Raw genomic sequence first — 25,396 nt, forward strand, 5'->3', positions numbered from 1 at the left:
TAGGCGCAGGCCGATCATGTTTTGTATCAAAACTTTATTTATCAAACAAAAATGCACCATTGAAATAACATTTCTATAAAAAACGAACATCTGACTGTTCTACCGTGTATTACAAAACTTTTCTTGTGTACAAGACGAACATCTGACTGTTCTACCGTGTATTACAAAACTTTTCTTGTGTACAAGTTTTAAGCAGAAACAGTCATTCTATGTTTCTCCTTTTAACTGTTTGCAAGTCAATGTACACTTAATATTGCAGTTGCTAATCTAATTTAGTTAACATTGCCTATATTTCAACATGTGACAGTTTGGTTGTTTACAAGGAGCCTTTCTCGTGTGTGTGAGTGTGAGTATGCGTGTGCGTGTGTGTGCGAGTGTGAAGCTCCACCTCATCAAACCTTTATTGTAGTCACAATAGAGCATATTCCCAACTCACCAGTATGTTGACACTTTCCTCTTAAATTATTGAAAAAGGACATACTAATAAATTAAATATTCATTATAAAAGGTACAGTTCCCACCCTCCCTCCAGTACCCCAGTTAGCAACTCTCAAAGAAAGGAGTTGTTAAACATTATTATACATAAAAATGTTGTTCTTTCCGCAATCACGTATATTCAGTTTGCCCTAATTTACAGTAAATAGTAACAGGTTCATGCCAGTTTAATCAAGTATGCATTTTTGCAATGCATGTGGAAAATGGTCATCACCAAAGGTGGCTGCTGTGAGATGCGGTTGTTCCGCTGTAAGACATCAACCTTAAGTTCTACAAGGAAATTGAGACAACCGATAAACGGACTGACAGCAGAAAAAAAGCAAAGTGGAGAAAGCCTTCGGCAAACATTACTTTTACTTTACCTTGGAGCGGCAATATGTTGTAGCAATTGAAAAGGATATTGTACAAGCAACAACGTTCTTGGTGACTGCTCTGTTCACGATTGCGAAAGAAACGCATGACATATTTTTAACACGGGCAAAAGAGTAGTGGCAGCCTAAAGTCCCCTGTGATATTCAATGTACTGTGTGGTCAATGTTTGAATCAAGTTTAAGTTGAGGGTGTTGGGCAAAAGTGGCTTGTCAAGCAAAAAGTCCACCAATTCAAAACAAGCATAATTAAGCATAATTTTGAACGGCAAGTGACTGCATCAATAAATTGCATGCTAATTGCTTTTTTTTTGGAATGGCTGTGGCGTTCACAATGGATAAAGTTCACATATTGAATGAAACTGTTAAATGAGTACTAACTTTAAAATGTGCTGGGAGGCACATTATTTATAAGTGCAGGGATACGTTCAGCCAAGACCCCTGTCACTAATTTAGCAAAAGGTTTATGAGGTCAGAGTAAATTCTCTTTATGGTAATGGTAATGGTGGGTATGTATGTCACTTGGGTCACAACTCACATTCCCACCCACCCAAGAGGTTGAATAGTACTGGGACCAGGGGCAAGGGGGATGGAGGTGGGCAGGGCAGGGTGGCAGCGGGAGGGCAGATAGTCGGAGATCCATCTACCCATTCTCAGAAATAACAAATGCAGCCTCAGTACTCATTCAGTAGAGTGAAAAATATTGCTTTCCTGATATCTTCAGGGGAGGAACTGGGGAGGCAGCCGTGCAACAGTTCTCAACTTAGGGCATGATCGAACGGCCTCGTCGCATCCAACTCGGTGACGGGCTAAGGCCGCTAAATCTCACGAGAGGCATCCCTCTCGTGATTTGCGATGCTTGAAACGCCTCACGAGATCTAACGAGATCTCACGAGACGTCGTAATCGGGATGTTGCCCAGATTAACATATTTAAATCAATCATTGGGCACATTTAATATGTCGCCGCCTGATTCTCCTGAGCCCGGAAACTCGCCATGGCGCAATTTAGCACTGGTCCACACAAAGGTGGACCAGGTATAACGGGCACCCGGGGGGGGGGGGCCTCCCAGGCCATCAGAGGCACCCGGGTGATTGGGCTTGGGGAGGGTGGTACCCTGATATCTTGTTGCCACCTGGACACCTTGGCACTGCCAGCTTAGCATGATGGTACTGCCAACTTGGCTCCCAGGTGGCACTGCCCGGCAGAGAGGGGCAGTTCCAGAGTGCCAGGCTGGCAGTACCAAGGTGCCCAGGTACCAGGTCGCCTGTAAAAGGCATTGGGCCCGAGGGTGCTCTACCCTTAAAAGTTGGGTTGAGGGGGTGCACGAGGACCCTCTAGAAGGTACGCTGGGGCAGTAGGGAGTCCAGAGGCCACAGTGTGGTGTTCAAATGGGTCGCAAAATCGGGGGCAGTTCAAAAATGGCGGCCGATCTCTTGCTTGTTAGTGCAGAAAATGAGGTAAGTGTTCCCTCGGTGGGGTGTTCTCGACCAAGGCCAGAAAAAAATCAGAGTCCCGTTTGATAGCAGGGTCATACTCTGTGACAGCCGAGAAAGACCCTCTATACCCGTCCAAAGCAGACTCTGGTTTTTGCGTGTTAATCGCGTCCTTAGATTCACTAGCACCTTTCTGTGGCCTAGTGCACATGCTATCACCTGGCATATCATTGCTAAAGATAATCCAGGTCCTTGTATGACCAGGGATATGGTGATTCCAGTTATTTGGTGCAGTTTCTTTGAACTCAGTGTCCTTGAAAAGGATGGGAAAAGGATCCACCAGTTTACAGCTTCTGCTGAAGCCCTGCATTGCCAATGTTTCAGGATTTTGGCCGAGGAGGAGGCTCTTTCTGGGCACTTCCATTGGAATTAGAGCAGTAGTTCTGATTTTGACCCACTGTTCACTCATGAGTTTTGCATTCTGAATACTTGCAGTTTAACCCTATTGCCTTGCAAGGCATTTTAGTACAATTATAGAGTCTCTCAGGAAACACTGTCTAATGCGGCATGTGGTTTTATTAAGTGTTTTTTTTGTCAAGTCTTTATTGCTCCCAAGCTCACTCTGCACCTCCCTCATTCCCTTCAATTTGTGCATTGCACCATCTTGGTTCTCCCCTCCCCTCAAAGCTTCTGTTACCATTGTTCACCAGTTAATCTTCTAGGTGATAATCGATTTGTTGCCTTACCCCCATTCCTGTGGAATGGCCAAGTACAAATCCCAGATCAAGAATTCCCATTAGCAATATAATTCCACATGTTGCAAGTTGGCCTAGGCAGAATTATATGGCATGAGTTGACTGCAATTAATTATTGTTCCGATAATAATCAAAACAGTAGCCATGTAAGAAATGTTTCTCTGGTCAGTCGGTGACGTATTTTATTGGCTTAAACTTGCACATCAGGAAAATGAAAAGATTTAAATGACTGAAAAGCGCAGGTTTTCTGCTAGATCACTTTCAAATGATCATTGACCAATACTATTATTCAAATGGTTCAAGTTACCATCAAGGACGCAATTAACTGTCACAGAAATAGAGCAAAGCTGAGTCAATCAAATGCTCAGTGACCTTCAAGAGACATCAACATCATAACCTTGTCCTGCACTACACTCTGGGCCTTGACCCTTCACATGCATTTGTTCATTAATAAAGGTACCACGCTGCACCAACTCCCTCCACCACAAAGTCATCAGAACTAAATATGCTTTTCTCAGTTTGAATCAGGGGCTCGGTTCTCCGCCCTGCTGCGCTACATTTCTGCCCCGACCTGTTACGCCGGCCGGTCAATGGGGTTTCCCATTGTGGGGCAGCCCCACGCTGTCGGGAAACCACCAGGCGCCAGCAAAAATGGAGAGTCACACCGGTGGAGAATCTCGCCCCTGTTCTTCTACACTTTACTGAGTTAATCAGAGGAAGCTGGGTGGGGAACAAATATATTTATTTGGGTTATAGGGGACTCATCATGCTGGGTGTTTCAGATCTTACTGTCTTTCTAGTGATTGTTTCATATTAATATAATTAATGGGAGAGGTCAGCCACCTAAAAATAAAAGACAAATTCAATTCAATTCTATTAATTAAAGATTAAAAGAAAGGTTCAAGTAGATATAAACAATGAACAGAATTCTGTATTTCAATAGTTAGTACTGCTGTCTCACAGCGCCAGGGACGGGGTTCAATTCCAGCCATGGGTGACTGTCTGTCTGGAGTTTGCACTTTCTCCCTGTGTCTGTGTGGGTTTCCTACGGTTGCTCCCGTTTCCTCCCACAGTCCAAAGATGTGCAGGATAGGTGGATTGGCCATGATAAATTGTCTCTTAGTGTCCAGGGATGTGCAGATTAGTTGATGGGGAGAGGGCGGGCTGGATGGGGGAGTGGACATTGGTAGGTGCTGTTTCGGAGGGTAGGTGCAGACTCGATGGGTTGAATGGCCTCCTTCTGCACTGTAGGCATTCTATGAAACTTCAACTTGGACCAACTTAATTGATGCCATTGTCAAACTCCAAGCAGTTTTTAACCAACAGTGGGTTGGTCATTTGACAAGTGGCATCAAAAAACACTGGAATTTTCCCATTTAATGACTATATGCAATGGCGGGTGCAGGAACGTGGAGCGTTTCCAGCTGCGGTAACCAGTGGGAAAACACGCCAAACGGACCTGATTAATTATCATGTCTGGGTGCCACATAGAAAAAGCACCCCAAATCACTGACCCATTATTGAAGCAAGAAGGTAGATCAGTTTATCCCGAAAATGAAGATGGATCTCCAGTAGCAGTCTAAGACCAGGAGATGGATCTCCTGAGAATGATGATGGATCTCCAGGAACATTCTGAGATGGGAAGTTGGACCCCCTCCAGAACACCTGCAGATGCTCCCCTGACCCACTGATGTTCCAGGATCCTGGATTGCAGGCGATCGCCGCTGTAATCTCTAGAGCCAGCCACAGGCATTGCTCAGATGAGTCCCGACATCTGCACGCCACGTTGTAAAAACATGTTCCACGCCGGCGTGTTTTCCCGCTGACATTGCGGTGAATCGGGTGTGTATGGTTGGGCCTTCATCTGCATTCCACAAGCGGGATGCCAATGAGGTTCATGTGTCCTCTGACGGGTTTTCCGACCCACCATGGCAGGCACCAGCGGGAGATCCTGCTGTAAGTTTAAGTTGGCGTGAAACCAATTTCTGGCCCTCCCACCATGTTCTACCATGGTGCCTGCCACGAAATACGCTGGTGGGGTCTTGGGAGAAACCTATTCGCAGTCTAGTGGCTTGGTTTTGTACTATTTATAACTAATTAGTCTTGATACAATGCTGCCAGGCTTTGTGGGGCCAACACACTTGTGAATGACGTGGAAAGAGAGAAAAACAGTTCATTGAAAATTACTTAGAGAATATCATTCTTACAAATAGTCGGTTGCCATATTTGTTTTTTGAAAATGTAAATAATCTCCTCTTCCTCATTTAAGATTGTTATTGTGGAAGAGGGGGAACAGTGTTTGGGGTGGGGTGGGGACGGAGGTGGGGTGATAGCATGGGGGGGGAGAGTCTTAGCCAAGACGGCGTTAAATTAAATGAAGCAAGTTATTTTGTTTCTGCTTTTCTGTTTTCAATTGTTTTTCCTCTGTAATAAATTGAAATCTCCAAGTAAAATTATTTTCTTGCTCTTGTTATGCTATTTTATCACCAGTTACCTTAATGAGTTCAGAAAACGACTCGATGCTGTTTAGTTCAATTAATTAAACTAAGTGGGGAGGTAATAATGAATAATTATTAAAGTTATTACAGACATAAGGGAGCAATCTTGAATCGAATGTTGTTTGTTCAGCATCTCATGCTGTCGACAGCTTTCCATTTTTAATTACCAATTATTTGCAGTGTTAATAACTGGGCAACTTTTCAAACATGTTCATTTATATGGCTGCTTATGATGGTAATACATTAGCGCTTTGATTTACTTTCTGCCGGCATCTGTGAAAATTATACTTCTTCATGTTTTCACGACAAGATCAGCAGTTTAATGCAGTAGTTTGAATGGTTCTTTAAAGAAATTTGGTTCTCAGGGACAGGCAATAAATATGCCACCGTCAGCACCATCTGCATCCTACCTGCCTTCTGACCTACCTATTGGTGTGCTCCCACAGTGGTGCCTTTTGTCGTGTTACAACTGAAACGCTTACCAGGCCATTTCGGAGGGTATGAACTATCACCCAGCCATTGTGGAACTGGAGTCAGGTTGCTGGAGCTTTCCCTATTGCTGACCAAGACGAACCGTCCAGTGTTAAAACAAGTCAGCAGCTGTCTAGGTCATTTATTTTTCTTATGCTACCTCACATTTTTCCAGATTTATTGCCATAATTCCCGCAGCTTGTCACAGTGGGTTTGACCCCTCAAATTGGTCCTCAGTTAGCTTCGCCACTAAGCCATTGTACCTTTGTAAAACTAAATTAGATTTTTTTCTTTATTTGTTCATTCTCAGGATGTGTCACTGGCAAATATGGCATGTATTGCTAATCCCTGGCTGCCCTTGAGAAAGGGGCGATGGGCCTTCTATTAAACCATGCTGGGCATCTTCAGAAGCTACTTAAAAATCATTGGTGTGGGACTGGCATCACGTGTGATCCAGGTTGGATAACACCTTCCTGAAACAACATTAGTAAACTGCTTGGGTTTTTATGACAGTCCGATAGCTTCATGGGCATCTTTTCTTGATATTATTATTAGAGATTATAATAATGATCTTTATTGTCACAAGTAGGCTTCCATTAACACTGCAATGAACTTACTGTGAAAAGCCCCTAGTCGCCAAATTCCGGCGCCTGTTTGGGTACACTGAGGGAGAATTCAGAATGTCCAAATTACCTGATAGCACATCTTTTGGGATATGTGGGAGGAAACCGGAGCACCTGGAAGAAACCCACCCAGACACGGGAAGGACGTGAAGACTCCGCAGAGACAGTGACCCAAGCCGGATATCGAAACTGGGACCCTGGCACTGTGAAGCCATTGTGCTAACCACTACTCATCTCTGTTCAGTGGGGACTATGCTGACTGACCTGTCTGAATCAGTGAATTCTGTCACCGTGGTGGATTCTGCGGTCGAACACACATGCAGAATACTTGCCATGCTGGTCCTTTTGTGATTGTATCAGAAAATGTTATCACCAAGGTCATGTAGCTACGAGGAGAGACTGGATAGTTTGGGGTTATTTTCCTTGCATCAAAGAAGGCTGAGGGGTGACTTAATCGAAGTGTACAAAATTATGAGCGGAAGAGAAAGAGTGGAAAAGATCAAATTCTTTCCCTTGGCGGAGAATTCTTGAACCAGGGGACATAAGATTCAAGATAAGAAGCAGAAGGTGTAGAGAGGACATGAGGGAGAACTTTTTTAAACAGAGGCTGGTGGGAGTCTGGAATTCGCTGCCTGAGTTGGTGATGGAGGCAGAGACTCCAAACTGTTTTAAAAAGTACCTGGACCTGCACCTTAAGTGCTGTGAGCTACAGGGCTATAGGAAGGTGGGATTAGAAAGGGCACCTGGATGTCATCGGGCTGGCATGGACAAGATGGGACGAATGGCCTCTTTCTGTGCTGTAATTTTTCAATGGTCCTATAGCATTGGGTGGCAGACATGGGCAGCAATGTGGCACAGTGGTTAGCACTGCTGTCTTGCAGCGCCAGAGTCCCGGGTTCAATTCCGCGCTCGGGTGACTGTCTCTGTAGAAGTTGGAAGTTCTCACCCTGTCTGTGTGGTTTCTTCCGGGTACTCCGGTTTCCTCCCACAGTCCATAGGTGGATTGGCCCCGTAGTGTCCAAAGGTTAGATGGGGTTTAAGGTTAATAGGGATAGGGCGGGGGGGGGGGGGGGGGGGGGGGGCAAGGTAGGGTGCTCTTTCACAGAGTTGGTGCAGACTTTTAAAAAATAAATTTAGAGTACCCAATTATTTTTTTTCCCAATTAAGGGGCAATTTAGCATGGCCAATTCACTAAACCTGCACATCTTTTTGGGTTGTGGGGGTGGGGGTGAGACGCACGCAGACACGGGGAGAATGCGCAAACTCCACAAGGACAGTGACCCGGGGCTGGGATCGGACCCGGGTCCTCAATGCCGTGAGACAGCAATGCTAACCATTGTGCCACCGTGCTGCCCCTATGGTCGGTGCAGACTTGATGGGCCAAATGGCCTCCTTCTGCACTGTAGAGGTTGTATGATTCTATAACAAGGATCTGAGTTTTAAAAGGCACTAAGAAAGGCTGACATTCTGCAGAATCCTCTTGCTGCACGCGAATCAAAGGTCTAAGGTCAGACATCTCCCAACAAAGAGATCCAGAAAGAGATTGCAGATCTCACAGAGATGATTAATGCTGTAGTCATTCCCCAGTACCAGAAAGACAAACAGAGGGGCAAGCTGAAGTCATTAAAGAAGAGTATGGATGATCTAGACAGAGCCAGTAAATCTGACTTGCAGAAGATGATATGGGAGAAGACTGAGCAGTTCATAGATACTAATCCAAACCAACATCTGGTGGCCTTGTCAGTGAAGGCAGGGACACCAGCCAAGTTGCTGAATGAAGCTCTAAAGCTGCTTAAGACATACTGCCCTGAGACAGCAGCAATGCTGTTCACTGTGGGCAGCGAGATGGAAACAATCGCATGCTTTTGCTAAATGTCCCAGGAAGTGATAAACAGGGGCCTGAAAGCCAGTGATTGGGTCAACCACATCCTGGATCTGCTGGGTGGAAGAGGGGGAGGAAAGGACATATCTGCCCAAACTATGGGGAGAGACATCAATAGCCTCAACAAAACACAAAGCTGGCAACTAAGTTTGCTGAGCTTAAAATATGACACCTCAAAAACTAACTTAAAAATGTGCAATTAAGCATCACTTGAGAGACCATCCTGCAGGGAATGGGTGCTCCTCTGTTGCAGGGGTCAGCATTGCCAATGCTGAGGTGGTTGTGCTCAGATGTCTGATAGCAATGCAGTCTGCTGAAATCAAGATCATAAATGTCTGTCCTGATAAGTCAATAACAAAGTCATTGAACATCTATGTTAACGATTGTATCTGTGACAATGCCTGCAGTTAGTCTGTGCTTAATAAAATCCAAAGGAAAGGAACAGATCGTGAGAAAATTTGTGTTTTCAAATGGTACTAATTCATGAAAAGAAATTTGCATCCATAAGCTTATCGTAAAACCGGATAGAGAAATGCTACCTCATTATCTAGTCATATATTAGCATTCTCCAAGAGGCTATAATAATTAAACCTGTATGATATGAATTGGATATTATAATCTCACTTGAGCCTCCACATGGACTTTATAATCATAGAATCATAGAATTTACAGTGCAGAAGGAGGCCATTCGGCCCATCGAGCCTGCACCGGCTCTTGGAAAGAGCACCCTACCCAAGTTCAGCACCTCCACCCTATCCCCATAACCCAGTAACCCCACCCAACACTCAGGGCAATTTTGGACACTAAGGTCAATTTATCATGACCAATCCACCTAACCCGCACATCTTTGGACTGTGGGAGGAAACCGGAGCACCCGGAGGAAACCCACGCACACACGGAGAGGATGTGCAGACTCCGCACAGACAGTGACCCAAGCCGGAATCGAACCTGGGACCCTGGAGCTGTGAAGCAATTGTGCTATCCACAAGGCTACCGTGCTGCCCGGTATAATGGGGAATAAGAAAATGTCAGAGAAACTAAACAAATTTCTACCCCCCCCCCCCCCCACCACCCCACGCAGCGGAGATTCCGGACGTGGAGGTGGCTCACCATTGGCTGCCGATGGGAACTTCCGGTGCTGCCGATGTCTACCGCGTTTAGCTTGCTCGCCTATCCTGCCGCCGGGGAATCTGTGGCCGAGGGGGATCGTCTTCGAAGAGCCTGCTGGCGAGATGGGACAGAAAATCCCTTTGTGTCTGCCTTCACAGAGGAAGATATAAAAAAAATTCCAGGAATACTGGAGAACCAAGGGAGTAGCGAGAATGAAGAACTGAAAGAAATTAGTATTAGTAAAAAAAATAGCAGTGGAGAAATTAATAAGACTGAAAGTTGATGAATTCCCTGGACCCGGTGATCTACATCCCAGAGTGTTGAAAGAGGTGGCATGGAGATAGTGGATGTGTTGGTGGTCATTTTCCAAATTGTGTAGATTCTGGAATGGTTCCTGCAGATTAGAAGGTAGCAAATGTAACCCCACTCTTTAAGAAAGGAACTAGAGAGAAAATGGGGGACTACAGATCTGTAGCCTGACACCGGAAGTAGGGAAAATGCTCGAATTTATTTGATAATTAGACACTTGGAAACTTATGGTAAGATTGGGCAGAGTCAACACAAACTTATGTAAGGGAAATTTTGTTTAGAAAAGCTGCTGGAATTTTTTGAGGATGTAATTAGCAGAAAGGGAAGGGGGAAACCAGTGGATGTGGTGTATTTAGATTTTCAGAAGGTGTTAAGCAAAATTAGAGCACAGAGCATTGGGGGTGATATGCTGGTATTGATGGAGCATTGGTTAACAGACAGAACACAGAGTAGAATTCATATGTCATTCTCAGGTTGGCAGGCTGTTACTGGTGGGATACCTCAAAGCTAAGTGCTTGGGTCGCACCTTTTCACAATTCATATCAATTATTTGGATATGGGAACCAAATGTACATTTCCAAGTTTGCCGATGACACAAAACTAGGTAGAAATGTCAGTTGTGAGGTGGATGCAAAGAGGCTTTGAGGGGATTTAGACAGGTTCAGTGACTGGATAAGAATAATGCAGATGGAATATAATGTGGAAAATATGAAATTATCCATTTTGCTCCAAAGAACAGAAATACAGAGTTTTTCTTAAAAGGGGAGTGATTGGCAAGTGGTGATGTCCAAAGGGTCCTGGATGTCCTTGTTCATAAGTCACTGAATTGATTGCAGCAACCAATTAGAAAGGCAGATGGTGAGTAGGCCTTTATTGAAAGAGGATTTGAGTGCAGGAGTAAAGAAGTATTGCTGTAATTGTATAGAGCCTTAGTGATACCACACCGGGAGTATTGGGTGCAATTCAACTCATTGGGAACAAAGTCCCATGCACTTGCAGTGCCAAGAAACATGTGGTTATTCAACGCGACTCACATTGTTTAAGGGGCCTCAGCGGGGAATGTGCGGCCGAGGGCGAAAATAGCCCCGTTTTGTTCAGTGGGGAACTCACTCGCCAGAACTCCCCAGTGTAGCAAGAGATCGGGATGCCATTTTTAAACGGCGTCCTGATCACCGAGGCCCCCAAAGCGACCCTCGGCCCCCCAGCCTGAACGCACTATGGGATGGTCCAGGCCCCCCAGCACCCTCCCCCAACACCCACGCAGGACACCCTTGGCCCGATCGCACACATGCAAACAAATGCCGGTTTGGCATCTTGGCAGTGCCAACCTGGCACTCTGGAAGAGCCCCATGACAGTGCCACCTGGTCAGTACCAGGATGTCCAGGTGGCACCAGCAGTACCAGGGCACTACCCTGCCCAAAGGGTATACAGCTGGGGACCTCCGATGCCCTGGGACACCCCCATTTGTGGGGACCAGTGCTGAATAGCAATCGCCCGAGGTCTCCAAAGTGAAGGGGATGAATCACAAAACCTCAGGTATCTTGGGAATTTGCATATTAGAGTGGGACTAGCTGTCTCGCTGTAATATGCAGATTTGCGAAAAAATGTTCCTGTCTATAATTGGTGGGATTTACATCGCAATGTCTTGCAGAGATCGTGTGAGGCATTGCGAGCCTGGTATATTTTGGAAGTTGTGTCTCCCACTTTTATCAACCATGCTGCTGCTCTGCGGCGAGCTGCTTTTTGGGTGCAGCATGGCCATTGGATCATGCCCATCGTGTACAGTTTTTGTCTCCTTACTTGAGGAAGGATGCATTTGAAATAGAGGGAGGGCTACAAATGTTCAGCACACTGCTCCCTGGGAGGAGAGAATGAGGCAACTCTGCCTCTATTCTCTGGAGTTTAGAAGAATGAGAGGTGATCTTATTGAAGCATACGAGATTCTAACAAGGTTCAACAAGATCGATGCATGAAGGATGTTTCCACTGGTTGACGGATCGTGAACCAGTGGACAGTCTCAGAATAAGAGGTGGATCATTTAAGACTGAGGTGAGGAGAAATTTCTTCACTAAAGAGGGTGGCAAGCCTTTGGAATTCTCCATCCAGAGAGCTGTAGAGGAGCTGTCATTGAGTAAAATCAAGACAGAGATCAATAGATTTCAAGATATTAAAGATATCAAGGGATACAGGGACAGTGCAGGAAAATGGCATTGAGGTTGAAGATCATTGAAAGGTGGCTGAAGCTTGAGGGGCTGAATGGCCTACCCCTGCTCCTATTTCCTATGTCCTATGTTGTTCCTGTATTCACAGCAGTGGGATATATCTTAACTGTCCTCTAAAATGGCTGACCTTCTCAAGGGCAGCTAAGGAAAGACTGTAAATACTTACCTTGCCAGCCATATCCACATTTCATGAATGAATAAATGAGATTTTCAGATCTTCAATAAAAAATAAAATCTATTCTAAATTGCCACAACTTCAATTTGTGTTCTACAGGTTATTGTTCTTGGCCTCTGGATTATTTTTTGGCCACATAACCATTTACACGACAACACTAGTACCTTTTATAAAATAAATATCTGACATAAATTTAAAAATAAAAGGAAACAAATTTCAAGAGTCAACGGAAATGATTGTGAAAATGTAATTGTTGCAACCTTGCCCTTCAGTTTGCAGGACCCTTTAAAAAAAATTCTAATTGAAAAAAATATAAGGAAACAAATTTCAAGAGTCAACAGAAATGATATCATGGAGCACAAAATGGGTGGTTTTACCTTTGAAAGGTGCAATTTATTTTTTTCTATCTAAAACATTACAGGATGAACTAGCAGCGCATGTAAAAGAGACAGAATTTTAAAAAACAGTGTTAATTTAGCAACTAATCTGTTAGATATAATGAAAGTATGGGCAGATAAAATCACTACAGGCAGGCGTTCCCTCTCTGTCTATCCTGTACAGGCCCATGTCTGATGAGTAGAAAATAAATTAATTATAAAATGACTCAACGATTCAAATAACCCAGCATCACTATTTTTATTGTGAAATATATTGTGCCCCTCCGAAGTCGTGCCCATCCAGATATCAACCTTGGCATCAAAAGTAGTGTAGGAATGAAATCTAGGAAACTAGATAACTTGAACAGATAGATAAATTTAAGGATAATCTAGGAGACGAATATAAATAAGACAGAAGAGAAACAGTACATGTTAATTTAGCAACTAGTGAGTTAAGCGCAAGGTATTAAAATTTATTGCACTGCTGAATGCACAAGCTGATAAACTCAGTACTAAAACCAAAATGAATGTGTTTCCCAGACTCATTTCCATTTAGGGGTGTCACTCAGCTGACCAGGGCTAAAATTAATGTTCCCCTGTCTTTACATGATTTATTGAAAGCATAAGGCTGAAGTTAATTTACAAAATGGTGTTAACGATATATTTTACAACAGTTGCCATAACATGAGATAACTTCAGTCATTGAGAAATGTTATTATTACTTTACGTCTGCCATTTGGGTGGGATTTAATGTCCGCCCCTCCCCGGCGGGTTTGGTGTCAGGGGGCATTTAATCAGACAGGAGGGTGGCGGGTGTGGACCCTGCCACTTCCCCACCTCCACCTTGATTAAGTCTGGCAGGAAAGCCAATGGGTGGCCTTCTGACCCTGCCACCAGTTAAGTGGAAAATTAATACCCACTTGCCTCATTCCACTGGTATTATTGCCATCGGTATTAGCTCAGCAGTGGGTAGGAGGCGCGCCATGTGGGAAGCATGACAAGTAAATCCATGTGGGTTGCTTGAAAAGCTCCCATTATTGGGTGGAGGGGGTGTGGAGCCCCCCCCCCCCCCCCCCCCACACAATAGAAGTTGCCACTGGGGTGACTACTTTAGGATTAAATGGATGGCAAAAAATCTGAAGATTGGCTGTTATTTCATAGAACAATGATCTTAATCTTTGTTATCAATCGGAACGGGGCTATTGAACGATGGGCAGAATTTCAATGACCCCAGGAAGAAGGAATTAGTAGGCCAGTTGTGGCACAGTAATGATTAAATTATACAGGAACTAGTCTTGCTGCCTAAAATGTAGCATGCACTTCCCTATGTTCTCCAGTAGAACAGACAGAGAATTTTGACTGAATCTGCAGTCAGGTGTAATTAACTCCCAACGGATCAAGGTCAATAATTTTGTACATTCAGTGAAAAGGAAGGCGTGTTGTGGGAGAGCGCTAACCCTTCATGTAGACCGCATTAATGTTACTCGTGCCAGTATTGCAAGTTTACCGGCCAGCTAATTATTCCCCTCAAAATAAAACATTTAGAGCCAGATTCCGAAAGGCAACAATTAACAGTGGCCATTAGATTGCAGATGTAAAAAATTAAGATTATAGCAATGAGAATGGGCATGTGACAGACCTTATTATTGTCAAGCAAATGTGTCCTTTTTATTGAAATGACCTGGGAATTGGTGTGTGCTAGGAATATACTGTGCTTCTCGAGAAGCAAAATGATAATTCTGCAGAAAGGAATACCTTTAGCACCCCATGTAAGTGTTAAGCAATTACTTTTCCAGCATAGAACGGATAAGATCCAAAACGTCCTCAGGTTCTCCCAACTGCATCCCTTAATCTCAGCTCATTTCAACTCATCTTTGATGCCCTAAGCCCCAATACAACCATTAACCTCTGTCACCTTGACAGTTTTCCTTGGCATGGTGCTCAACTCTATTCTCTTAAGTCCAAGGGATGCAGGATATGGTGGACAACTGGCTTAGTCATTTACTGCCAGATTCTGGGTGCACTCTGTTAAGCATATTCAGTTGTCTGCTAAAACTGCTCACTATTCCAGATCACCATGTGATGCAAAGATAGCCCCCCAGCTTCTTTTCTCTACTCCAAACTGTCTTCCTAAACTTTTCTCCCCTGTTTCCTTCACCTTCACTCTCCAACAATAAGTGCAAGGAACTCATGGGCTTTTTCGTCACTGAGATCAAGACCATCAAAATAGATGCCTCTGGCAACTCTCTCTCTTCCAAAAGCTCACCTGGCCAAATTTCCTTTAAAACTCCCTCCCCTCGACTTGCATATTTCTCCAGTTTCTCTCCTATCCCCTCTCATGCCTTCTCAGAGCACACCTTGTTCAAGAGACTCTAGTCCCACTAATCAGCTGACTGTCTAACCTCCCTCCAGGTCTCTATGTTAGCCAATATTGGAAATAACTCTCTCTTGTCAGGTGCTGTCCCACTCTCCGCTTCTCAAAAACCGAAACATGTCCCTCGTTCCAGCTTCCTTGCAAACTACTGCCCTAACTCCAACCTCCCTGTCCACTTCAAACATCTCAACATGTTGTTGCCTCCAAATCCATGTCTACCTTTCTTGGAACATCGTGTTTGAATCCCTCCAATCTGCCCGACCACAATACTGAAACGGCTCTTCTCAAAGTCACAAATTACATCCTATGTGAATGGTGACGAAGGTAAATTTTCTCTCCATGACAATTTTGACCTGAGTGCAGTCTTTGACCTGGTTTATAACACCATCCTTCTCCATTGTTTGTGGCTGAAACGGCTCTCACCTGGTTCCATTCTTATCTAATTTATTATAGCCATGATAGCATTTGAAACAGCTTCTCTTCCTGCTCCCACACTGTTGCGTCTGGTGTGCCCCTGGCATCATCCTTGATACCCTTTTAATTATCATCCATATGCTGCCTCTCAGCAATGACATCCAAAAGCACTGTGTTAGTTGTCACATATGTGACAATACCACGCAGTTCTACCTCATCACCACATTGCTAAATTATCACACTGCTTGCTGACATCCAGTACTAGAGGACCAGAACTTTCCTCCAATTAAATATTCGAAAGACGTAAATTGACTTTGGTCACTGGTCCAAGCTCTGTTTCCCAGCTACTGACTCCATTCCTCTTCCTGGCAACAGTCTCAGGCTAAACCAGACTATTCGCAACCTTGGTATCATATTTAACCGCGGGATGAGCTTCTGACCACATATTCATGCCATTATTAAGACCAACTATTTCCACCTCCATAATTATGCCTCGTCTTCCTCTTCTCAGCTCATCTAATGCTGAAACCCTCATGCGGGATTCTCCCACCCCCCACCGGGTCAGAGAATCCCTGGAAGGCGGCGTGAATCCCGCCCCGCCGCTCCGACGCCAGCTACCATATTCTCCAGCGCGGTTTTTGGGTGGGGGCGGGGTTTACGCCGCTCCGGTCGGGGGCCGATGGCAGCGGCCCCCCTGGCAATTCTCCGGGCCCCGATGGGCTGAGCGGCCGTCGTTTCCTGGCCAGTCCCACCGGTGTGAAATGGACATGGTCCATCACGATGGGACCTGGCTTGTATGCCGGCTGCTGAAGTCCTCAGGGGGGCACGGGGCGATCCGGTCCTGGGGGGGGGGGTCCCCCACGGTGGCTTGGCCCGCGATCGGGGCCCACCGATCTGCGGGTGGGCCTGTACCGTGGGGGCAGTCCTTCCTTCCGCGCCGACCTCTGTATGGCTCCGCCATGGCCTGCGCGGAGAAGAACCCCCCTGCACATGCGCAGAAAACACGTCGGCCAGTCTGCGCATGCGCGGAACCAATCCGGTGGTTCTGCGCATGCGCCAACCCGCGCTGGCCCTTCGGTGCCGGTTGGCGCGGCGCCAACCCCTCCGCCGCCGGCTTAGCCCCCGGAAGTGCAGAGGATTCCCCAACTTCCGGTTGGCCCGACGCCGGAGTGGTTCGCAACGTTCTTGGCGCCGGGCCATCCCACCAATTGCGGGAGAATCCTGCCCCTCCTTCATGCTTTTGTTACTTCTAGACTTGATGACTCCAAAGTCCTCCTGGCTATTCTCCCACTTTCTCCCCTTTGTAAACTTGAGGTGATCCAAAAATCTGCTGCCCATGCCTTAACTCACACCAAGTTCATTTCATCTATCACCTCTGTGCTCGCTGACCTTCACTGGCTCCTGCTCAAGTAACGTCTTCATTTTGCAATTGTTCCGCTTAATGATCCTGAGTGCTTTGTGGCCCTGCATCTGAGCAAATTAAAACCCCTCATTACAGCCCCGTGCCAGGTGGCACTGATTAATGTCAGGACATAAAGAAACAACAAAAAGTAAACAAATCAGGTAGATCAGAAAATCTAAATCTTCTATTTTCTCCCTGTAATTACCCAATGCTGGACCATATCCTGCTTGCTCAATGTTTGGCATAAGCTTGATATAACACTCCCTTAACCCCAAAACACCACAATATTCAGCCACTCTCTCATTTCCATTATTCATTCCTGGCCTGCTGGTCTTCAGGGACATTATGTTTTTTTCTTCTAGCTGAACATCGTCCCCATAAAATATTTTGGACAACTTGTCAATGTTTATTTCAACAGTAGGGAAAGTTAACAGGAAACATCGAAAATGATTGTGAAAATGTATTTGTTGCAACCTTGCCTTAGAGTTTGCAGGACCCTTTTATAACGTTTGTAAAAAAAATTGCTTGCGGCTAGCTATATTAACAAGATAAGAAAGTTATTGATCTAAACCTCCGTGGTTCAAATGCGCTCTCGGTATAACTTTACACCACAGGGCTCTACCAGTGAGAGCTTGAAGATTGTTTACTAATGATGTATGTCATCAAGCCACACACTTCCTAAATATCCAAGAATAATGAAGCAAGAGGCAAATTATATTATGGCTATTCGTCCATAAGGATTCAGATTTTAAACAAACCCACAGGCGTAGATATTTGGGCAAGTCTTCGACAGGATTGGCATTTTGCAGGCAGCACATGGTTCTTCATGTGATTGGAACGAGGAAATAAAACTGGTCAGGGGCCCCTGATTAGCAATATATAGATGGGCAGCCAGTATTAGCTGCACTGTTCAATAACAGCTTGCTTACTTGTAGATGTGATTGTCAGGCACCACACTGAACATTTAAAAGGAGAGATGCACTTTGGTTGCAGACAATCTTCTAACATGTCACGGAGAAACGTCAAGAAGCAGAAGGTACCAGATGGTATATGTGGCAGAATGGATTGGAGACAAAAGTATCACTTACATCACCCTGACATACCCAAAATGCAGAAACATAATTCATCACCTGGCCAGGGTGCTGCCTTAAAATTCCTCACTCCTATACACTATTCGTCCTACACTATGAATCTGCAGCATTAAAGTGCCAGCACACTGAACCCTTCTCGTCCCTGATTATCAGACATTCTCCTCCAATCAATGCAGTACACTTAACTCCACATATTTTGCACACTGGCAACACGATTCATCCGGACATGTGCATTCCCAGAGCATCTCATTATGCTGCCATTAACATTTTGCCTTCTTTCTCAGAGGGCAAGCTCATGAGCAATAGCAAGGCAGAGACAATGGCAGAAAGAGGAAGAACCTGCAATAAAGAACTCTGCATAACATGGAGGAGGTCATGGAGTCCGTGAGCATGGGTTGCATCTGCAGCGTGGCGAATGGTGAGGACAAGCACTGCAGGACTCGAGGCTGGTTTACACTTTTTCCTTTCTCACTAAAGACTTACTGTGACTCATTGTTCCTGACAAAATCCAACTGCTTTCAGCAGCCACTCATCTGTCTGTGCTCATCTTTGACACCAAATGATAATCCTTGGGACTCTCTTCCATTTCAAGTGAAGCATATGTAGAATGCCCAGGAGCTGAAGCACTGGAAGAAAGCTACTTTCGTAATGACACTGCCACTTGGCTTCACCTCAGCAAGAACCAACTCAGAGATTGCCATTTCATGTACTTAGAAGAAGAAGATAGAGATGTCTGCACTGGAAGACTCACTGAGCACTAGTGCACAGGAGGCGAGCCCAGGAAACATTATAGTACAGTTGTTTGGAATGCACAACCACTACAAATTGGGACATTAATTCAGGGCTATAGCCATGGTACTCCTTTGGTTTAGTCCATATATGCTTTCTTGAAGGTGTCTAGGATTGTTCAATTAACATTCTTGTGGGTTCCATTGCATTGGTACCTGCAATTGTGCCCATGTTCCTGACAGGAATCATGAACCAGGTGTAGAGGGGAGATCCCTGTCTCCAAAGAACCAGCCTGGAAACCATTGGTTCAGGACTGTTGAAGGCATCATGACCCCTGCCTGGAAACTGGGTACAGAGCTACATTGTTCACCTATGGCCACAAGTGGAACCCCTTCCAGTCATAAAATGTGTCTGGTAGTCAGTCAGGCCTTGCACCTGAGGAAAGCCTGTGGTGCAACCTGACCGCTCTCTCCTCCAGATCAGCAGCCTGCCTTGGGAAGGTGTTGTTCCCTTCAAAGCGGATATAAATCATTTGACTGAAGACCACAAGGACAGAAAAACAAACTGATATTGCTCATGTCACCTGTTACAATAGGAGGGCTGTGGGGAGATGGTGGCATGGTGGTAATGTCAATGGGCTAGTAATGCAAAGGTCCAGGCTAATCCCACCACAGCAGATGGTGGAATTTAAATTCAATTAATAAAAATATGGAATTAAAAGCTAATCTCAGAAATGGTGACCATAAAACTATCATCGATTGTTGTAAAAACCCATCTTGTTCACTAACATGCCACCCTTACCTGATCTAGTCTACATGTGACTCCAGGCAAAGAGCAAAGTGGTTGACTATTAACTGCCCTCTGAAATGGCCCAGCAGCTACTCAGCTAAAGGGGTTTGGAATGGGCAACAAATGCTGTCCCACCCCAGCGACACCCATGTCACATAAAATATATATTTTTTAATGAGTAGTTGATATAGAAGCTCAGAGCCACAGGAAGTACTGCGTCTGCCATGGTAGTTGGCTCCAATTCTTGCAACAATATGTGTTGCAAGTGAGTGATTGCCTGCCTGCTGAAGCAGGTTGAGGTGAGGCAGCCTGTTGCAAAACACCTGTTAGCTTTCTTTTTTCTCGCTTCTTCATGCCCTCGCCAGGCTTGTGCTACCATGTCTCCTGCTGCTTTGCCATACCCCTGATGTGACGGCTTTAATGGAAAATCCAACAACCTTCCCCATCTTTCCCCGTCCGCCTGCTGCCAGTGAAGTAGCTGCAGTCGAAAGTCAGCTCCAACAACTATTTAATACAACTACTTCCCAACCTCCACTATAGCAGCTGGGAAGTTGTTTCAGGAATGCCAAGCTACCTAACAATGACTGTCCATAGATTTACTGGAAATGGGAATGCCTTTAAAATATCATTACTTCAGCCTGATTCCTGGAGTATTTTCACCATGTGGGTTTAAGAATAATCAAATCAAATGTTCCCAACCATCAATTTACCAAAAGTTTCCTTATCCAGGTGTGCTTACCATTCATTTCAAGTGGTCAGGGATGCCTTTGGAGAGCCTTAATCAGTATGCAACAGTCACAATATGTGTGCACTTCTGGAGCAGGATAATCCACCATGATATTTATGTGAAAAATGCCAATTGGTGCCCAAAACTGGGAAAACACAATTGAATTTCTACCTTCTAACATGTTATATTAATGAATTCAAAACTATCAGGAGCTCTGACATTTGTCAAAGTAGAATCTAATGGTCCCAGACATCTTTCTTGGTTCTTTATTGCTTTCGGATTATGAGATTGTGGTCATGGATATGTGGGTTTGATAGTGTGGGATGGGTTATTTGGTTGATTAGACAACAAGACAGCATTACATACCGTCTGAGGGACTTATTTATTTCTAGATGATAGATCCAGACATATAGACTACCAGGTTCTACAGTGTGTGTGTTGCTGTTCTTTTGTGCGTATCAAAAGCAAGCAAAATAAAACAGCAACATTTGAGAGAAACTGCAACGGCCGGCAATAACACAATAGGCTATACCATGAATCTGCCGTGATTCTTGGCGAAGAATTGTCACCATAAATCTACAACCTTCAATGCTTGGAATGTCGACACACAATATAATGCAATTGGGCTACTCTAAAAAATGCCAAAACCTTCACTGCTACATTTATGTAGTAAGTGTAAATAATTGTCAAAGAATCCATGATTAAATAATGAATCCATCATTGCCATATATCCAACAACATCAAGAATTAGAATATGGGAATTTTGTCCCCATAAAGATAATGTGACATAAGGTGCTCCAGCAGCTAGTAACACCTGCACCTTTAGCTTTAATTACTTTTGCTCTTATCAAATGGGTAAAAGAAAAACAATTGGCTCCTTCAAAGATCAATAAAGCATCCATGATGGTTTCATTTTAAACAGGGCCACGAACATGTTCTTCAGGGATGAGCACACGCCAAAGCTGAACAGAAGGTTTGATCCTTTATGGCCTGGAGTGTGATTTTAATGATGCTGTCTAAGGCTTGCACTCTGATCACTGAACGACTTTGTTAAATGTAAACTGACAAACAACCGTGAATTATTTAAAATATTGCCTTATACTCGTGCCCCCTGACACAGCCTATGTTCTTTTTTAATAATCAATATTTATGTGCCAGTATTAAATTGCCTGCTCTTTTTCTGTTGTGCGTGGCATCCAGTATTTCTGGAGACTTTTCTTGTCTAAGAACCACAGCCTTACCCAGCACAAGCCAAACTGGGTCACCGATGGAGTGTGTTCACAGACTCTATTTTACATGTATTATATGGGCTGAGTTGTGGAAGAAGTATTTTCCCAAAATGTCGCTGACGGAGCATGCTGACCCATTCTATTTTACTATAATTTTTGTAATTGTGATTTTTTTTCCCCCCCCTTCCCATTCCTGTCCAAAGTTGGAAACTTCTCTGGAAGTGCTGCCTAGTTGCAAATGAAATGCTCAACTAGTCTTTAACAAAATTCCAATGTGTTAGTCTTAAGACAATGAGTATATACAAATGAGCTATGGAACAGTTGTCAACAGAACAATGTCCTTTGAGGAATTTCCTTGTTTGAACTGAAAGTTGTTGAAGAGAGGGCACACTACATGCCCCAAGGTCAGTACATAAATACTGGCATGCTGCCTGGCTCCTGGTTGATTTGTCAGGTGATGTTTAGAATGCCGAGCCTGTGATGGCATTCAGCTGCTTCATTAGGCCCTCCAGACTGGCCATTTGCTCACTCAAGTCATCTTGCTCATATACCTGAATGAGGAAACATGACAGCCATGTTTTACACTGTGCAGACAATATGAAGTATGGAAAAGACAAAACAGCATGACTAAAGGATCTCTCAAAAAACTCTCTGAGCTATTCTGAATACAGTTTAATACGCCTTGCGACTGACTTAACACTCTCAGTTCGGAATTCAAGATGAGAATAGGATCTGCACTAATTTGATCTTTCAAAAATCACATTTTCAGGTACTTCTATGATTTTGTTTGTATAAAATGTTGAACATGTGGAGTTCTGAACAATGGTAGGTTGACAGGGTGGCATCAACCATAGGGAAGGAGCCCATGTATGGAGATTGTGATTTGGCCCAACCTGAGACCTAACCCGGGGCCAATCTCAGATAAACTTGCTATTGGCCATATTTACTGCTACAAAATATATATATTTGAAATGTGGCAGTATTTTAAACTCTGATTGAACAAAAATAAGCTCTAAATTTGTAGTCTTGTCGGTCAAACAAGTTCCTACCTTCAGTTACCACATATCGCTTTCCTGCTTGCCTGCTATTGCTAAATTTGATTCCATTGTATTCTATGAATAAAACAACAGCAGAGAATTTCATACCCTGCTGACAGTATGCTGACTTCATTGATACCAATTGTAATCTTACTGAAGGACAAATACTGGCAACATATGATACAACAGTTCTTCCAGTATCAGCGATTTTGCTTTTAAAGTGTAACTAATTCTATTGACCTTACATTAGATTGGTCCTCTGTCCTGTGGCTCTCTTCTGTGACCTCTGGGGCTGTTGGGACAGAAACAGGAAGCAGCGGAGATCTCGCTTTTCCAGCCAGTCCCAGTGAGGCTGTCTTACCATGACTCAGCGTGAGATTAGAACCTGTGATCAGAATCCACAAAATAGCAAAGTTAAAGGACATGTAACTCTTGATTGCCAGCTGGGCAATGCATTTTTACAAAACAATTCCATTCTTGCAAAATAGAATTTGTAGAATAAATAGAAACTTGAAGCATGTGCAAGCGATGGACCAGCGGAGCATACAAACCAGGTGATGTGGGGTTACCACTACACGAGGTGGATTGCGGAGTATTTGCCCTGTTTGCCACACCACCAGCCCTCCCTAACCCAGAGCATTCATGCATGCATGACAAAAGATGGTATTTAGGCTTAATAGAGTTTTGAAAGGATCTGGGCTTGGAAACTGCACCAGTGCTTTAACTTGCCCTCCTGCTGTGGAAACAGGCATGGTCCAAAGGCCACCCGATGAGAGCAGATCAATGATGGGAATGGCTTCAGAGACTGCCTCACTGGGCCCTCACATTGGAAGGTTGATAAGAGTTCATGGTAGAAGAGGCTTGAGTTTTACCTGTGGGGCTCAGACGCACCTTGCCGCTTCCCCTGGAGGCCGCCAAATTCAAATTGTAGTCTGGACCCTATTATGCCATCAGGACCCCCATGCACATGTTATAAAGGGCTCTGGCGAGCAGGTTAAAATCACAAATGATCAGCTGCCAAAGATGTCAGAGTGGGTGCACAACCTTTTCAACTCAAACTGGGTGGACAGGGTTAATTGCCAACCCTCTCAGCCCACAAACAGATATGAAAGTTGGCACATTTGATTAAGATTGCCATAGTAAGAATACACAATATTTCCATCTGCCCAGATACCATAAAGTTTCCCACCAGCCTTTTTCATATTTACTGCTGACCCCAATGCCAAATCTTCACAAAACAATAGAACTTTTTTCATTTTTGGCAAACTCCAACAGAGAATACATTCAAGTTGCAATTTAAAATAGATTGCCTTTATACTTCTGGCACGATCTAACGGGAAAAGGACTACGTATGATAGCGAGCGCGATTTGCCGGATGCTTCCTGACATCCGACCTGGCGAGACCGCGACCGGTATCTAGCATTAATTAAGGCTAGTAATGATCCCCCATGGGCTTCACGGCAGAAATGGCTGTCCTGCCAGCTGGTTTGCCCACTGCCTGGCAGCTGCCCACTAATGAGGGGGAGCAGCTCTTAAACCGCTCCCTCCGAGCAAACCCCAGAAAGCAGGCACCAAGCCATTGTGCAGACCCGCACCATGATTCGGAGATGCCAACCTCGCCAGACTGCTGGAAGAGGTGGAGTGGTGAAGGGACACCCTGTTCCTCTGAGTGAGTCAGACGGTCAACCACAGGTCAGCCGGTGCCGTCTGGGGGGGGCGGGGCTGCAGCGACTGTCAGCTCGGGGAGTGTAATCAGGAGGACGGCCATCCAGTGCCATAAGAAGCTTACCAACCTCCACCATGCTGCACCGGTGATGTCGCATTGGCCCGCTGGCACCGGTCCCACATGCCAGATGGACCTTGTTAAGGCGTAGCAGAGCATGTCCCAGTCTCAGATGGCACTCCAGGGCGTGGCCTGGTCACAGAGAAGCATCGCTAAGGATGTCGACACATGGTGCAGAAATGAGGAGCTGTCAGGGCTGGCAGAGGCAGGTGATTCGGGGGCTTATGGAGCTCACTCCAGCTGCCCAAGGTGGCCCTCAGGGCCCCGTGGGCACTGTCCGGGAGGAGGGAGCAGCGGAGGCTGATGCGGAGCCTTCCAACAGGGATATAACGGTGGTCTTCAGCTCTCCTGAGTGCCCAGCTCCAAACAACAACGTGTCTTGAGGTCAACAGCTGGGATAGGGTGGCACAGCATGGTGTGTGCCACCGGCAAGTCTGCTGGGGCAATCCGGCCCCAGGCCCTCCAGAGGACACATGCTCGGAGCATCAAAGGCCACAGGGTGCGGAAAGCCCCGTCCTGTGGGAAGTACGTGAGGATGATGACCTCCTCGGGCTCTTCCTCCATCCCTTCCTTGTCCGCCCCCTCTTCATCCTCAGGTGACGCTGCGTGTCCCTCCTTCTCCACTTACAGCATGTCGCCTGCTGCTGTGCCAGGTTGCATAGGGCACAGCAGACCACCACAAAGCAGGCTACCCTCTGGGGGGTGTGCTACAGTGCACCGTGCACCACTAGAGCGGTCGACGTATTGTAACCGCATTTTGAGCAGTTCAATGCCCTGCTCAATGACAGGCCGGGTGACTACATGGATCTCGTTATACTGGATCTCCGTATCAGTCTCTGGCCTCCATGCTGGCATCATTAGCCATGATCTCTGTGGGTACCCCTTATCCCCCAAGAGCCAACCCATCATCCTGGGTGTTTTTCGAAGGTGCCAGGGATCTCTCACTGCCCCAGGGTGTAGCTGTTGTGCACACTCAAGGGGAATGTGTGCACGCACATGCATGGTCCAGAGGTGGTGGTCACACACAAGTTGAACATTCGGGTGCGGTACCCCTTCCTATTGATGAAGGGAACTCAATCCCTGTTGACCCAGTGTGCGCA

General features: G+C 45.2%; 1 protein-coding gene and 1 pseudogene across 1 annotated transcript in view; one reads left to right on the plus strand and one right to left on the minus strand.

Moving 5' to 3' along the window:
• The first annotated feature begins 2,283 nt into the window (after positions 1-2,283).
• Positions 2,284-8,696, plus strand: LOC140409426 (alanine--tRNA ligase, cytoplasmic pseudogene; annotated as a pseudogene).
• A 4,016-nt stretch (positions 8,697-12,712) lies between these two features.
• The window catches only part of dcc (DCC netrin 1 receptor), a 1,735,814-nt gene continuing 1,723,130 nt past the window's right edge, over positions 12,713-25,396 (minus strand). The window contains exons 28-29 of the mRNA XM_072497411.1: positions 22,759-22,898; positions 12,713-22,027 (exon numbers count right to left, since the gene is read on the minus strand). Coding sequence (XP_072353512.1) covers positions 21,938-22,027; positions 22,759-22,898 — 230 coding nt within the window. The 3' untranslated portion in view covers positions 12,713-21,937. The remainder of the gene's footprint in view (positions 22,028-22,758; positions 22,899-25,396) is intronic.

Source organism: Scyliorhinus torazame, chromosome 3 (assembly GCF_047496885.1).
Source record: "Scyliorhinus torazame isolate Kashiwa2021f chromosome 3, sScyTor2.1, whole genome shotgun sequence".
In the NCBI taxonomy this organism is placed as follows: Eukaryota; Metazoa; Chordata; class Chondrichthyes; order Carcharhiniformes; family Scyliorhinidae; genus Scyliorhinus; species Scyliorhinus torazame.